The sequence below is a fragment of the Apiospora phragmitis genome, assembly GCF_038363925.1.
Source record: "Apiospora phragmitis strain CBS 135458 chromosome Unknown utg000010l:1.0-9815664.0:1.0-9183399.0, whole genome shotgun sequence".
Classification (NCBI taxonomy): Eukaryota; Fungi; Ascomycota; class Sordariomycetes; order Amphisphaeriales; family Apiosporaceae; genus Apiospora; species Apiospora phragmitis.
The window spans coordinates 3,702,042-3,718,175 of NW_027117409.1; the positions used below are offsets into that span (position 1 = coordinate 3,702,042).

General features: G+C 42.2%; 5 protein-coding genes across 5 annotated transcripts; 4 read left to right on the forward strand and 1 right to left on the reverse strand.

The window, feature by feature from the left end:
• Positions 1-7,477: 7,477 nt before the first annotated feature.
• On the forward strand, positions 7,478-8,291 carry PG994_010913 (Oil body-associated protein 1A; the record flags this gene model as incomplete). Its single annotated transcript, XM_066862322.1, has 3 exons — positions 7,478-7,570; positions 7,625-7,736; positions 7,807-8,291. The coding sequence occupies 3 exons, from the start codon at positions 7,478-7,480 to the stop codon at positions 8,289-8,291; spliced, it is 690 nt and encodes a 229-aa protein (XP_066711432.1).
• A 658-nt stretch (positions 8,292-8,949) lies between these two features.
• PG994_010914 (uncharacterized protein) lies at positions 8,950-9,606 on the forward strand (the record flags this gene model as incomplete). The annotated part of the gene is made up of 1 exon (XM_066862323.1): positions 8,950-9,606. One exon carries the CDS (start codon positions 8,950-8,952, stop codon positions 9,604-9,606), a length of 657 nt encoding a protein of 218 aa, XP_066711433.1.
• Positions 9,607-9,938: 332 nt separating this feature from the next.
• On the forward strand, positions 9,939-11,757 carry PG994_010915 (uncharacterized protein; the record flags this gene model as incomplete). Its single annotated transcript, XM_066862324.1, has 2 exons — positions 9,939-10,902; positions 11,021-11,757. 2 exons carry the CDS (start codon positions 9,939-9,941, stop codon positions 11,755-11,757), a joined length of 1,701 nt encoding a protein of 566 aa, XP_066711434.1.
• A 127-nt stretch (positions 11,758-11,884) lies between these two features.
• On the reverse strand, positions 11,885-13,608 carry PG994_010916 (uncharacterized protein; the record flags this gene model as incomplete). Its single annotated transcript, XM_066862325.1, has 2 exons — positions 11,885-13,092; positions 13,149-13,608. The coding sequence occupies 2 exons, from the start codon at positions 13,606-13,608 to the stop codon at positions 11,885-11,887; spliced, it is 1,668 nt and encodes a 555-aa protein (XP_066711435.1).
• Positions 13,609-15,049: 1,441 nt separating this feature from the next.
• PG994_010917 (uncharacterized protein) lies at positions 15,050-16,129 on the forward strand (the record flags this gene model as incomplete). The annotated part of the gene is made up of 1 exon (XM_066862326.1): positions 15,050-16,129. One exon carries the CDS (start codon positions 15,050-15,052, stop codon positions 16,127-16,129), a length of 1,080 nt encoding a protein of 359 aa, XP_066711436.1.
• Positions 16,130-16,134: the final 5 nt, after the last annotated feature.

A 16,134-nucleotide genomic window follows, 5' to 3' on the forward strand; every position in this document is an offset into this window, starting at 1 on the left:
ATAATTAAATTATCCCTATTAAAAGAATTATTAATTAAGGTTAATTATAATAATATCTTAATAATTACGGATAAACTTACGAAATATACTTATTTCCTACCGTATAAAAAATTTAATAATATTAGTAACCTAGCCTACACGTTTTTACGAATAATCGTTAATTAATATAGGCTGCCCGAAATAATTATCTCGGACCGGGACAAGCTATTTATCGCTAAGTTTTAGAAATTACTTATAATATAATTCGGCGTAAAATATAAATTATTTACAGCTTACCACCCCTAAACGAATGAATAAACCGAGCGAATAAACTAAACTTTAAAGTAGTATTTACGTTATTACGTTAACCACGAATAAAATAATTAAGTATAACTATTACTTATAGCATAGTTCGCCTATAATAACGTAAATAATAAAATTATATATATATTATCATTTTAAATAAACTATAAGTATAACTTAAAAATTGTTAGAATACCTTTAAAAAGAGAATTAATACCTATCGCGATTATATAAGTCGAAAAACTAAAAGAACTCTAAATAATATTATAATAAGACCTTACCTTTTTTTAATAATAAATAAAGAAATACGCTAACTAGACTAGGTTAAAAGAACTAACCCTAGGAGAAGGAGGAAAAGTTTACTTCTTACGGCGAAATATTAAAACTAAGCGACTAAGTAAAAAACTAGACTTTAAAAAGATCAGATTATTTAAAATCGTAAAAGTTATTTTAAAAACTAATTATTAATTATTACTACTTAAAATAATATAGATATACTTTATACTTTATATTTTATATTTTATTATTTAAACTAATTATTAAGAATATAAAAATCGAAATATAATTAAAAATTAAAACGAATTAATACGAATACGAAATTAAAACGATCTTAAATAAAAAGCGAGTAAAAAAAGATAGAAATACCTCGTTAAATAAAAGGGTTATTTATTAAAAAATAATACCTAAGAACTTAAGAAATATTTAAAAAACGCCGTTAAAAAACTTTAAAAGTTTAAGGAACGACCTTAAACTCTACTAATAACGACGGCTCTAATAATACGTTAAGGTATACAGCGTTTTAATTAAATAAGAAATCGGAAAATAATATCGGAACCTCTTTAAGAACTAGTTCGAATATAGTTTTATAACGAGCCTCCTCTTTAGCCTCTTCGCGCTTAATACGCTCGAGCTCCTCGACGTTATTAATATTACGACGAACCGCCCGTATTATCTTTTTAAACTAGAGTTTCTTTTATTTTCGAAAGCGAAGAACCTTTTTTTCCGCGGCTTAGAGCTCGTTCTCTAATTTCTAATATTGCTCGGCAACTTTTCGCAGCTTAGTAAAAGTAACGCCTTAAATATCGTAACGAGAATAACCTTAGCGAATATATTTAATATAATAAAACGAGTTTTATATCGAAACTTTATAAAAAGAAAACCTACGGCCTTTATAATAAAAACATAACGGTATAATAATAAAATATTATAAAATAGCGGATAATAAAACGTCGCGTTACTTAATTTTTTTAAAACGAGACTTACATTTTTCGATATAATTAAACAATATAATAAATATATATTATAAAAAAAATAAAAAAAATAAACTTATAAATACCGACCTAACGGAAAACCCCTAAATACTTATATCGATTAAACCGCTTTAAAAATAAAATAAGTAAAAGAGGGGAAATAGTATTACGACCTGGCCTAGTTATACGGCTTAAAACCCACTTTACGGCACGGCCTTATAATACTTCGAACCTTTATATAAAAACTAGTATAACTCTAGGCCTTATTAATTAATAAAACCTATAACGATTAAATTATAATAATAACTAGTACCGCGACAATAGATAGCACCTAATATAGCTACTTTAAAATAGTACGAAATAGACAGTACGAAGTGAATAATTAGGAAAGGATAAGCTATAGTAGGATAATACCGGTTAAGTAGAGATAAAATATAGATATATTAGATCGTAAATATTTAGTACGAGCTAAAAGAAGTAGGATATATTAAATCGCAGATATCTAATAAAATTTAAGGGATTAATAAAAGAGAAATTAAATATATAATAATAAACGTTTTTTATATATTTTATATAAATACTTTTTATTTTAATAATTAATTTAAGTATTAATCTAACCTATTAATAAAGTAAATAGTTTTAACGACTCTATTATAAATACTTTTAAACCTACGCACCTTGGTTACATTTATTTTTATAGTTATTACACATTATATCGATAAAAGCGGACTTTTATCACATATTTAAATACTCTTTCGTATTACTAAATATAAACCTTAGTACGTCTTACTAGGTTTCTTTTAAAACCTAGATAGCGTTCGTTACAGCTCGTTTAAGTTTTAATGTTCTTATTTTTTAAGGTTTATATTTAAACGGCGATAAATAAATTATACGTTGTTTTTAATTAATAAATAAATATTAAGTCGATAAGTTTTAATTAATTAACTTATTTCTTTTATTTAAGAAAGATATCGTACGATTTTAATTAAATCTTGCCTCTATTAAATTTTATTAGCGTACTTTTAATTAAGATGCTTTTCGGCTTTATATAAAATTATTCCTCTATTAGCTTTTTTTCCTCTTTTTAAGAAAAAAAGAGTTATAATCGAAATTAAACGTATTGTTAATTTATATTATTATAATATTAAAAATATTTAATTTATTTATAATAAATAATAAATAAGCGTTATATATTAAAATTATTATTTTTAAATTTCGTACGTAATAATTATAATACGTTTTAAAGTAATAAAATCTTAACTTTATAAATTTATATAAAAATAATATAATTTAAATTTTTTTTAAATATTTACTTTTAAGTTTTATTAATACACATATATAAATTAATCGGTTTAATTTATTATATAATTAAATATACGTTTATATAATATTATATAGCTCGTTTTATATATTAAAGTTTCGTATTAAAATCGGTTCGAAAATTAAAAAAAGTCTTTAACTTATCCGTTAAATTATTAATAATTAAATTAAAATAACCTCCTTTTTTATATCTCTATAATTTTATATTACGAGCTTAAATTTCTTATATAATTTCGTAGTTTTACCCTTAATCTCTTATACGAGCCGTATTTAAAAAAAATTTTAACCGGTATACTTACCCGGGTCGAATCGAATAAATTTAAAAACTCTTTATACGGCGAGATTATTAATCTCCTCCGCGTTAAACTTTTAAAATAAATATCCGGACGAAATAATAACGCCGTTTTATTAGAGCTTAATTATTAAGTCGTAATCCTTCTATTTTTTTAAAATAAGAAATACGGCGGTTAAACCGTTTTAAAATAAATATTTTTTAAGTCGTCCCCGGCTACGTCGTACAAGAGCTACCGTAATTTCCTCGGCTATTAGTTTAATGTTTAAAGTATTTACCGGCTGTTCCGGATCTAGTTATATATCCGGCTCGTCGTGCGGTTTTCCGGCCTCTTCCTAGTAGTACGGCTTAATTTAGGTTACTCGAAAGGCTTTCGGGCCGTTTAGAGTGTTTACCCGGATCGTACGGTTTTCGATAGCTGCTATCTTATATAGTCCGGTTTATCCTTTTTTCCCCCGCTAAACTAGGACTTTATTTCGAAGCGGGAGTATTAAAATATTATAAATAGCCGGTCCGTTCCGAGTATTTAGAGCTCGGTAAATATTAATATTTATATATATTTTCTAGAGTATTCTTATTATTTTCCGTACGGCTTCTTTTCGTGTTTAAATATCCGGTAACGGTGGTGAGTTCCCGTTAATACGAGGGTATATTTCGAATACGAGCAGGGTAAGTACTAGGCCGTCGGGGCCAGCCGTATCGTTTAAAGCTTTAATTATTATTTAAAGTATTATTTTAATATTTATTTAATAACCGAGATTTTTTATAAAATATCGAAGGTTTTATATAATAAATATATATCTAATTTTATTTATTATTTAATAAGTTTTAATAAGTATTTATTTATATATAATTTCGAAACTTTTCTTTTAAGAATACGTGCCCGGATTATACGAAATATAAAAAAAATTTAATATACGTATATTTAATACTTATAAAAAGTATTTTAAGTATTTTAAATATTAAGCGAATATAAAAATATAATTATTTAAAAAAACGTATTTAAATCGATTATATAAAATACGTTTTATTTATTAATATAAATAATATTTATAATAATATCGTAATTAAAGTCGTATTCGTTTTATAACGCCGGATTATACGATTAATATTAAGAATAAAACTTTTAAATCTCGTCGAGAATAATAAAATCGATATCGTTATAGCCGGCGAATTTTGAAAAGTATAAAACTTTTTAATATAAGGGTGTTTAAACCGTCGGTAAAGGTGTTAAAGCTATTTTTCGGTAAAATATAACATCGCTTCTATACGGCCGGTATTAAAAACGAGTGTCTTTATTTTTTAATTATAAAAAGTATTTCGCCGTCCTTTTATATAATAAAATTAAAAATATTATTATAATATATTTTAAACCGGTTAATATTATATAATAATAATAAAAAAAGTTTTATAATATTTAAAATATAATACTTAATTATTTTTAATTAGTTTTATATATCGATTATTTTAATTAACGAAATAAGCTTTAAGTTTTCGAACCTAATTTCGGTACTCCCTGGGGTTTAATTAATTCGTACGTTTAGGGTTTTTTTATACGTAGGCTTTTATTTAAAGCTTTTTAATTATTAAAAATAAAGCTGCGCCGATATTTTAAAGTTTTTTAATAAGTTTAGTTATACGAGTTATTAAAGTTAAATTAGTCGGCTTATATAATAGTTTTCGAAAAGTAGATATCTTTATTAATAAGTTAATAATAAAACGCGGCGTTTATTAAATAAATAATGCTTTATTATACGTTTTTTAAATTAAAGTAATCGTACTTTTTCCCGTCGTTTTTTAACTCCTTCCTTTTCTTTTCTCTTTTATCGTTTTAAATATTTAAGGAGGTTTCCGAGGTGCAGGACTGTACCGTACGATCCAGAATCTATTAGTTTACAGTTAAATATAAAGCTACGTACGCCGACGCCTCCGGCGACCTCTCCCGGCCTACTTATACCCTAGGAATTAAAGACTTTAAATAACTCGATTAAAGCTTAATTTTAAACCGAATACGTAAGAAATTAAATCGCGCGGTATTAAAATAACTCCTCGATATTAATTTTCGTTAAACTTAATTAAATTATAAAAAGTAAGGTAATCGTATTATAAGAAATAAATAAAATACTTAGCCGGCGCCGCCGTACGAAAAAAAACGGCTATAAAATAATAGATCACTTCGTATATAAGCTAAAAAAGACCTGTAATCTTAAAAAGACGTTAATAAATAGTTATAGGATAAATCGCGCCGGAGTAGTGGTCGTACGAGAAGGCTTGAAACGCGCCCGCGGCGCTGTAGAATCTACGGGGAGCCCGGGTATAATACGCGCACTTATTAAAACGATATAAATATATCTAAAGATAAAGATTCCGATTAATTTTAATATATTAAATACGTTATAACGGAATTAATTTATATTTTAAAATATAAGGTTAGCGTAAATAATAAATTCGATTATTTAATAAATTCGCTTATAAAATACGTTACTATAAATTAAATAATAAAAAATATATATATAATAATAATATATAAAATAATTTTTATAAAGAATTAAATAAAACGTAATTTTAATTAATTTAAGCGTTAAAATTAAATTATATAAAAATAATAAAATATAAAAAAAATAATCGACTTAATAATATAACTAATTTAATAATAAACCACGTTATCGCTTATATTATAAAATTTATTTAAAACTTTATATATAATTAAAAATTAATAAAAGATTTTTAAAGATGTTTTATATTAAATTAAAATACTTACGGCTTTAATATATATAATATATTTTATATTATATATTTATTTTAAAATAATAAAGTATTAATTAAATTAACTAGTTTAATTAAAACTAATAATTATAAAAAGCGGGTCGTTCTTTAATGTTTTTTATTATTAAAAGAATACGCTTTATAACGCGTTAATAACTATTTCTTTTTTTTATAAACTACGGCGTATTATATTAATAATAAAAAAGCGTGCTTTAAATTTAAAAGTTGTATTTATATTTAATAAAGCTTTTATTATATAATACTAAGCTTATATTATATAATATTAAGCTTTTAACACGCTAATTAAAATAAATAACGCTTTTATTAAATTAATAATTTATAAAGTAATTAAGTTTTAATTTAGTTTTTAATTATTTTTATTTAATAAACCGCTTTATGAAATTATTAGTTATAATTAATTAACGTGTATTAAAAGCGTGAATAATAATATTTTAATTAATATTTATAATTTAAAATATAATAATAATTAAAATAACCTTAAAAATAAAGTCGCTAATTAACTTTTAATTTATAATTAAAACTATAAAGATTAAAAAAATAAGTATAAATTATTATTTTTATTTTTATTATCTTTATTAAAATAATATATTAAATTTTAAGCCTTATCGATATAATCTTAATAAAAGTACACGATTATATATAAATATATTTTATATTAAAAAATAAAAATTACTTAATAATAAACTATATTAATTTAATAATATAATAATAAAAGTAAGTAAATAAAAAAAGTGGTATTAATAGTTAGTGCGCACATTATTACTAGGTGATTTTTATCTGGGCCGATATTAATTAATAAGTATAGATGACTCGGCGTAAGTTAATCGGGTTTCAAGGTGGATCAATACGAAGAAGTACCTTGTACCGAGGGGTTACTGGGATAGACAAGCGAGCAGGGGTTTGATAGAAACTCCGTTAGCTGTAGCTGTCCGACTCAACAGTATCTATCGCCTCTACACCCTGAGGTTAAGACAGTGATGAATAAGGCTTTTGTATTCGTTCCTATGTAAATAAACTAAGAAGGACCCTTATAGCTAGTGAAGTCGAGAGCACCGTCGATGTTGTCTTGAGAAGCCGTTTGGTACCCTGACTGCCTACTTCAGACGCCAGGCGATTGTGTGCCAGACTACCTGTATGCTACTGGAGGCCAAATGCAGCAACCTCTTCTCTTCACCAATTCCCGTGCTTTCATGATGCCAGTAACCAAGCATTGATACTGATGGCCAGGAACCGTGTAAGCTGGTTGGCCACAGGAGCACCCGCTCCGTTCAATGCAAAGCTTTCGGCGGGGCTATGGGTAAGTATCGTCCATGACATCAGAGCCAACGAATCCTTGTGTCACAGCGACTGTTGTCTTCAGAAGAACGGCGTGACAATGCCCAGCTGTTGGATCTTTTACAAATAAACAACATAAAAATTACCAGAACGGATTCCTCATCATCTGCCAATCTGAAAAACAAAACAAAACAAGGGTTTCTATTCTAGGTTGAGAGCACTGAGCGAACATCACTTAGACACCAGTGACGACGACCAACCATATCACATCATGGCCAGTAGCAGCATGGCTCCAGCAGATGTCCCTGGGGGCGAAGTTCCAGCAGGCGACATTGTCCTGGAGACTGGTGCTGGATTCATTCAGGTACTTTCTTTAACTCCCTACCTGGTATCGTCAGCTTACTGACAGACCGTCTAGGACTTCAGACCTGTGAAGCAGATATGTGCCCACCTCAACGCTTTTCATACCTACGCCGATGAGCCTGGCCGCTACGTCGAGGCGAACCATTACTGCTCACATCTAACTTCAGGTAATTAACTGGCTGGATACCCCTCTCACCAACAACTTTACCGCTTCTCCTTCACTGACCATGTCCTCAGATGTGCGCCAATGCATCCTGTACGATGGCCCCGGACCAGACGCCAAACTCATCGGGATTGAGTACATGGTGACACCCAAAATCTACGAGACGCTGCCGGCCAAGGAGCGCAAGCTCTGGCACTCGCACGTCTTTGAGGTGCGCTCGGGAATGCTTATTATGCCGGGGCCCACGGCACCGGGAGCGCAGCAGGTCTGGGAGGCGGCCGAGACGGCCGAGATGAAGGAGGTCGTCCACCTCTACGGCAAGGTCTACCACCTGTGGCAGACGGACCGCGGCGACGCCCTGCCGTTGGGTGAGCCGAAGCTGATGACCAGCTTCACCGAGGACGGCCAGTTCGATTTCGACAAGGTCGTCGGCGACCGCGACCGACGATTCGGCGTGGACTACAAACAGAAGCGCGAGATCAGGAAGGATGCTGTGCCCGAGCCCAAAGTCCACGAGGATGCCGATCATGCTTGGAAGCAGCGGCGAAACTCCATATAAAGAAGCGAAGGCCCTTTACCTGGCAGACAGTCAGTCATTAATACCCCCTTGTATAATACTGTATGAGGACATGGCTAGAACGGCCTGTCGTGCGTAAGATGTTGCAGCACATTATGATTGGTGGAGCGCAGGGTTGTGCCGCTGTGCGAGAGGAGGTATACGAAGATTGCCGGTATCATCGGGCGGAGAAAATCAACCGAGATAGATTGTGCAGCTCCAGGGTTGGGGAATATCCCAAGCCCGCATTGTATGTACCTGTATCCCTCACTTTGAGAATTCTTTAAAATCCCTTGAAAGCCTGTTTCGTTCTCCAACGCCTCAGTGTGTCATCTTACAAGCTTTGGGTATAAGCCCCTACTATTTCCACTACGAAAACAAAATACGGCGTCCCTTCATCATGGAAGCAGAAGTCGCCGAGTTGAAGCAGCAGGTTGCTATCCTGACAAAGGAACTCTCACGTGTCTCGGATGAAGCTGAAGTCCGGAAAACACACTTCAAATACGGCTACTACCTCGACAAATGTCTCTATAGCGAGGTTTGTTCTCGCTCCCTCGCTGCCCCTTTACTCACTCAACATTGCCTGACCAAGCAGCGCTCGAGCTGGGAAGCATGGGAACGTGAGTTGCAGCTAAAATCCGTTCGGCACAGGTAGTAAGATATGTACGCAGATCACCCAGATACCTACGTCGAGTTCCTTGGTGGTCGCTACCGGGGCAAGGAGGGCGTCAAGCGCCTCTACCAGGGCCGGTTCCAGCAGAGTTTCGTCGCGGGGCGCAACGGGCCCGTCCGGGGCTTCCTGCTGGACCACCTGATGCTGCAGGACATCATCGACGTGGACCGGACGGGGACGCACGCGTGGTGTCGGATGCGGACGCTGATGCAGGCGGGCACGCACAAGTCCGTCACCGAGACTCACCCCCGGGGCGCAGTACAGTGGTGGGAGGGCGGACTCTACGAGAACGAATACCTCAAGGAAGACGGTGTATGGAAACTGTTTCGGTACCGCTACTTCCCCTTCTGGCACGCCGACTTCGCGACCGGCTGGCAGCAGACCCGCGAGGCTTACATCCCCTGGCCCACCAAGCCCTTCCCTGAGGACCCCCCTCGGCCCCGACGAGCTCGTCGACCAGAAGATGCTCTGGCCCGACACGCGCGTCGTGCCTTTTCACTACCCGCACCCCATCACGGGCGAGCGCGCCAGCGAGGACGACCTCAGGGCGCCGCAGTACGGCCAGGATGCGGGCACGGGAGACCTCCCTCTTTCCTTGGCTTTGCCGGAAGGTCAGGTGCGACCAGGCGCGGGGTCGAAAGATGAGCCTAAGATCCTGCCAGATCTGGTGCAGAATTGAGGAGGGAGCCGCCCCAATTAGGTAGCTGGCTGCATACGAACATGCCTTGGATGCAGGCTGAATACTACTTACCCCAAGTCTGGATGCGGCAGTCTTGATTCGCTGCTAAATCTAGCACCGAGACGAACAAATTGCGCGATGTTGGAGAAGGAAGAAGCCGTTGGAGGTGCGAGTGTCAACGTTCAATTCATTCAAGACAGACCCGGAGGGGTAACGTTCTTTATAATCTGTAGAATCGTAGCAGTAACTATCTACACGAATTCAAGTGCGCATCCAGTATAGACTTTGTCCCCCCACGATGGCTCACATCCACGCTCTAGAGCCACAAGTGGCCAATTCTCACTACGTGAACGGTCGCCTCAATAGTGATACTTCCAAGTTCCCAGACACTGAGGTCTTCAGGGGTATGAACAAGCCCTCGCGGTTTGAAGGAGACATCTTCGACCTCGAAGTCACGGGCGAGATACCCAAGGAGATCAATGGCACCTTCTACCGCATCCAGCCTGACCATCGATTCCCGCCCATCTTCGAAGACGACATTCACTTCAATGGCGACGGTAGCGCGACTGCCATCCGAATTGAGAACGGACATGCCGACTTCAAGCAGCGCTATGGTAAGCCTCAGACCCTCCCCCCTTCTCCTTTAACCCCTTTTCCAGTACGAACGGACCGCTACAACGCCGAGACCGCCGCGCGGCGGAGCCTGTTCGGGCGGTACCGCAACCCCTTTACGGACAACGAGAGCGTGCGCGGCGTGATCCGGACGGCGGCCAACACCAACATCACGTTCTGGCGCGGGGTGCTGCTGGCGAGCAAGGAAGACGGCCCGCCGTTCGCGCTGGACCCCACGACGCTCGCGACGCTGGGGCGGTACGACTTCGAGGGCCAGATCACGGCGCCGACGTTCACGGCGCACCCCAAGTTCGACCCGGACACCGGCGACATGGTGTGCTTCGCGTACGAGGCGGGCAGCAACGGCGCCGACTGCGCGGCCGACGTGGCGGTCTGGACGATCGGCCGGGAGGACGGCAAGGTGCAGGACGAGGTCTGGTTCCGGGCCCCTTTCGCCGGCATGATCCACGACTGCGGCGTCTCGGCCAACTACGTCGTCCTCCCGCTCACGCCGCTCAAGATGTCGCTCGAGCGCCTCAAGAACGGCGGCAACAAGTTCGCCTGGGATCCCCAGGAGGACCAATGGTACGGACTGGTGCCGCGGCGCGGGGCCAAGGCCGAGGACGTGAAGTGGTTCCGAGCGGATAATGGTGTGTCGTCCTTTGCCCCTTTCTCTCGCAGGCCTCAATTATTATTGTGCCCACACAGCAAACAGAAGAAGAAAAACGGAAGTGTTTGGCAGTGAGTGCTAATATGGTGTCTGCACAGGCTTCCACGGGCACATAGCCGGGTGCTACGAGAACGACGAGGGAAAAGTGGTGCTGGACCTCACCGTCGCCGACGGCAACGTCTTCTTCTTCTTCCCGCCCGAGGGCACGCCGGACGCGGGCGTGCAGCAGCGCAACCGGCTGAGCAGCCCGACGTGCCGGTGGCTGCTGGACCCGGCGGCGCCCGCGGGCGCACGCGTGGCGCCGGCGTTGACGTGGCCAACCAACGGCGAGTTCTCGCGCATCGACGACCGCGTCGTGACCAAGAAGTACCGGCACTTCTGGCAGGCGCGCATCGACCCGGCGCGGCCGTACGACTTCGCCCGCTGCGGCCCGCCCGCGGGCGGCCTGTTCAACTGTCTGGGCCACTACGCGTGGGACGCCGCGGACGAGGGCGCGGTCGGGACCGAGGACGTCTACTTCGCGGGCCCGACGTCGACGTTCCAGGAGCCCAGCTTCATCCCCGGGACGGCGGGGGCGAGGGCGAGGATACTGATCGCCCTGCTGAACCACCTCGACGTGCTGCGCAATGACGTCGTGATATTTGATGCTCAGAATCTCGCGGCCGGGCCGCTGGCCACTCTCCGCTTACCTCTGAAGCTGAAGCTAGGGTTCCATGGGAATTTTGTTGACCATAGGGAGATCGAAGCTTGGTATAAGCGTCGCGAAGAGGAGCTTGGGCCCGTCAAGGTGGCGACTGAACCCTTGCCGTGGCAGCAAGAGATGAATTCTGTATGAATTCAACGCAACGTATATCACTCTTTCAATATCCAGAGGTGGCTACAACCCTTTAAGGAACAATCATACAAGCTGTGACATTCTTGTTCTATCTATGTAATGAGTAGGCTTTCCTAGGTTCTGTCGCTCACTTCTTCCACGGCAACTTCTCCCTTCTTCCCGACAACTTCTCCCACGGCAACTTTTCCCAGGGCAAGTTCTTCAACGGCAGCTTCTCCCACGGGACCAGGGAGGACTTATAGTAATCACACTTTTTGAGGTCGAACTGCTCAGCGTATTCCACCACACTGGGCTTACCACCCGATATCTTTAGGAGGTACTTCTCATACGGCCCCAGGTTCTCCTCCACCATTGTCCTCACCGCCGGAGCTTCTTCTTCGCGGCCATTATACTCCCATACCCATCGCGTGGAATCACCCGAAGAAGCTTCTCCCTCCGCTGCTGTCGGGTCATAGAAATTGGCCAAGACTTTCCGTGGACGCCAGTGTCTGAGTAATGGTGGACACTTCCACTCTCCCTCGTCTCCCGGCGAGCGGCCTTCACAGACGAGCCTCACCCGTACGCTGCTGTGAATTCGCTCGTTGGTCTCTTCTAAAAACGTCGACGTGGTTTTCCCAGTATCCGGGTTGATCTTCTTGTATCTTCCAGGGGTGCGAGGCGTAGTGAGCAGCAGTTTGTAAAAACCACCCGAGGCTCGAACAGTTTTGTGCAATGCCCACGGACGGACCGGCTTATTTGCCTCTACTATAGGCGATATCGCCCAGTTGTCCACGTATAGACTTTGTTGGTAGTACTTGACGTTCTTCTTGAAGACGCGAACCAGTGCATCTGGGACGAACTCGACACCGATCGAGGCCAGCTGATCCATCATCCATGCCAACGTCATGTTCGAAACACCCTGGTCCTCCTCGCCGCCGCCAATGTTAGAGTGGCCGCCAGGAAACCAAACTTGTCGTAGGTCTATGGTCACCTCTGACCCCGCATGTCGTTCCCAAATAGCAGGACTGAAGGGCCCTCGAATCTCATCCAGTGCCAGGGCTTGGAACGCGTGCTCGATCTTGTCGGATAGATTGGTGTTATACCATTGGTACTCAACGGTACTGCGAAAAATACTCAGCTTTTCTAGGAACGGAACGGTAGGGATCCCGAGGCTTCCCACCGTGTCCCATACTCCGACTGCTTTGATCTTGATGGGGTCACCATCTCCTCCTTTCTCGTGGACTCTGGTGTAGCCCAGTTCGACTAGTCGTGTTCGGTATGCTTCAACGGCCCCGTCGCCTTTGGGTTTGTTCGGGAATGGAAGTTTGGGAAACGGATCCTCGTAGTTATAGTTCACTGCTCATTGTCAGCATGCGGTGGTATTTAGCCAGCGAGGTGGTTCCATCACTTACTGAAGTTCTGGCTATCTTTGAAGATGGGGAAGAAATAGTCCATCCCAGTCCGAGTCAAGAGGCCCAGGTTCGTGATCATGCCGGCGATGGAGCGCGCGGTGAAGGCACCGCGGCTGAAGCCGAGGAGAACGATTTCGTCTCCATCGACATGGTTCGCACAGATGTACGAGTAGGCTTCGCGGATGTTCTCGGCAATACCGACACCAAATGCACCACCTAGGATCCGGGAAAGTATGTTTGTGATGCCGGAGCCGGAGCTGGAGCCGGAGCCGACGCCGACTTGGTAGTAAATGACCTGGAACGTACCGTCCTTGCAGGTCCGAGCGAAGGACCGAGAGATACGTGTGGCGTTAGATGAGGCTGCAAGACGAGGAGTAGGGTTCTGAGGGCTGGCCTTGACGTAATTATCGACCGAATTCTGCCAAGTCCCGTCACAACATACTATTATCCGCTTGCCCATGATGATGTCCACCAAGCGAGGTTGGGGGTGAAAGTATACAGCAAAGTAGGTGGCGTCGAGCGTCAAACGTCGAGCGTTGAACGTTAAACGTTGAGTGAGTGAGTGAGTGAGGAGGTTGACGGACCAGAATGCTACTGCCTGGGCGTGAAGTTATAAGAATATGGTTATTCCAACTGCAGCATCACTTGAGGGCCATTCCTTCCTACGCCCGTTGGTTTTCTGGCAGTGGGAAGGAACGCCCGAAACAGACTCGAAATAGTCAGTCATTCCTGCCGCGCGCCGGAGAACGCCATAAGACGCCGCCAGGCGGAAGGGGTGCATCGGCATTTTGTAGATGTACTCTCAGCTTGGACGCCCACCCTCAAGGGTCGCCGAAATGGCGGAGCTCCCATTTCCAAACCTCGCTCGCGTGGGCTTGAAGCGTTGAACAAGAACGGTCATGAGTCCTGGCCAAGTGGTGGTGTGAGCTGGAGGGAAATGTCAGAATTGTACTACGTAAGCCAGCCGTGGACAGGACATGGTTGCGCTGCAATATTGGCAAGGCAACAAGATAAGTGTCAGCTGATGGTTGAGCATGAGGCGGAATCTCAGTCAAGATGATGTCGACGCCAAGGGCCTTGGGGATCATGTCGGCCGCAATGATTAGTGTACACAGCCAAAGCCTTTAGCAACTTAATTGTGTTGGGGGCCACACAGCTGGTCAAGCTGAGTGTCTCGGGTGACGTTACCACTGGCCGGCTCGGCATCTGGATGGCTGGCTGTGTATTGCTTTTGTGTTTCACACCTACCGTATTTTCAAAGTACATCTTTGTTGGCATCTTGTTGGCCCGAGCCAATTGCAAATGTTTCTAAGTCATCTGCCGACACCTTATACGCTGTGGCTGGGTTGAGATATATCAGCTATCATTCGGGGCTGCATCGTGGGTCATGTTCGATACCTAGACTAGCAAGGATGCAAAGAGGAAACCAAGTTGAGATCTGCCTCGGGAAGAACAGTGGCTGCAGCCCTACGGCGAGCTGGCTATTTCTCAGCCTAACCTTACCCATATGCTGGTTGGTGGGATAAAGGAGACTGACGTACACGAATGATGGAGCGCTCTTACCAACGACTTCATGTATCTGATCTGACCTTCCTAATGAATCCTACGTGGTTTAGGCATCTTCTACGATTGATGTGCAGCCACAAAGGAGCTTGTGATGCCCACGTTGTGCTGGGATTGGTTAATACCCCGCGTCTGGGCTTCCTCGTCATGCAACCACTACCTTACCTCCCCATCAGACCACGGCGAGATGAGTCAACCACGATGACACACGTAGCGACATGATTGCTGGGAGCCTCTACCGTCTCTCAAGATACGTATTTGATGTTGATGAATGGAACTTGACAAGGTGCTGTGGGAGATAATACCCAAGAACAAAAAACAACAACAATAACAACACCATGACCACTGAACCAAGAGACTCGGGTGTCTCACTGAGCAGTTTCTTCACAAGATGCCATCTCCCCATCGATGCGCGCGGGCAGTGCGATGAATATGTGACAACAAGGTTTCCGGGGTTGGAAACCAGACCTGCCCCTTTTCAGGGCTACTGCTCCTATACACTACTGGTAGGGGACGCTGTCATCGTCCAGTTCCGACCCGTCGAGCATCGCATCAATGCCGATATAGTCCGGGAAGCTTGTGCTATATTCGGCACGCTGGTCCCCGAAGTCAAGCTTCTCGATATCATGGCAGACAACAACAAGCTCCATGTGTATTATATGAGACGCTTGACTGGCGTGTCGCTCACAGGCTTCCGGGGATCCACCCGCCACCAGCCTGAAGCCGCCAAAGCCCACAGGCGCCAGACTGTGCGCGACTTCGCCCGGTTTCACAGCCAGGCGTGGAAGCATGCGCGGACAAAAGACCAGGTCAGTCCCAAGGGCAGGGTGGGCTCGTCGCTGCGGTGGCGGCTGGAGACGATGGCGTCGTCATTGCCTGAGCGCTTCCAAAGATTGGCGACCCGGCTGTTGCCAGCCCTCCCGAGCATAGAGGGGCTCCCGTGGACGCTCAGCCATGGCGACTTCTTGCCCTCGAACATCTTGGTGGACCCACAGACGGGGGAAACGAGCGGCCTTTTGGACTGGGCAGAGGCCGAGTGGTTGCCCTTCGGTGTAGGCATGTACGGGCTCGAGGAGTTGCTCGGCGAGGTTCGCCAGGGGCAATTCGTCTATTACCCGGAGGCAGATAAGCTCAGGTCTCTATTTTGGACTGAGGTCCAATCTCAAATACACGAGCTACGCGGAAACCCTCGTCAGCAGAGAGCCGTGAGGGAAGCACAACTACTCGGGATCTTGCTATGGCACGCCATCGCTTTTGATGATGGTAAGCTGAACCGGGTCGTGGAAGAGGGCACCGACGATGGAGAGATCCAGCGCCTCGACGCTTTCTTGCTTAATTGTGAACCCGCACCCAAGGCCGGCGTGTCGCGGTTTTCCTTGCCGTCTTTCCTATCGTCAATTCTCCTTTCTCGTAGTTAATATGT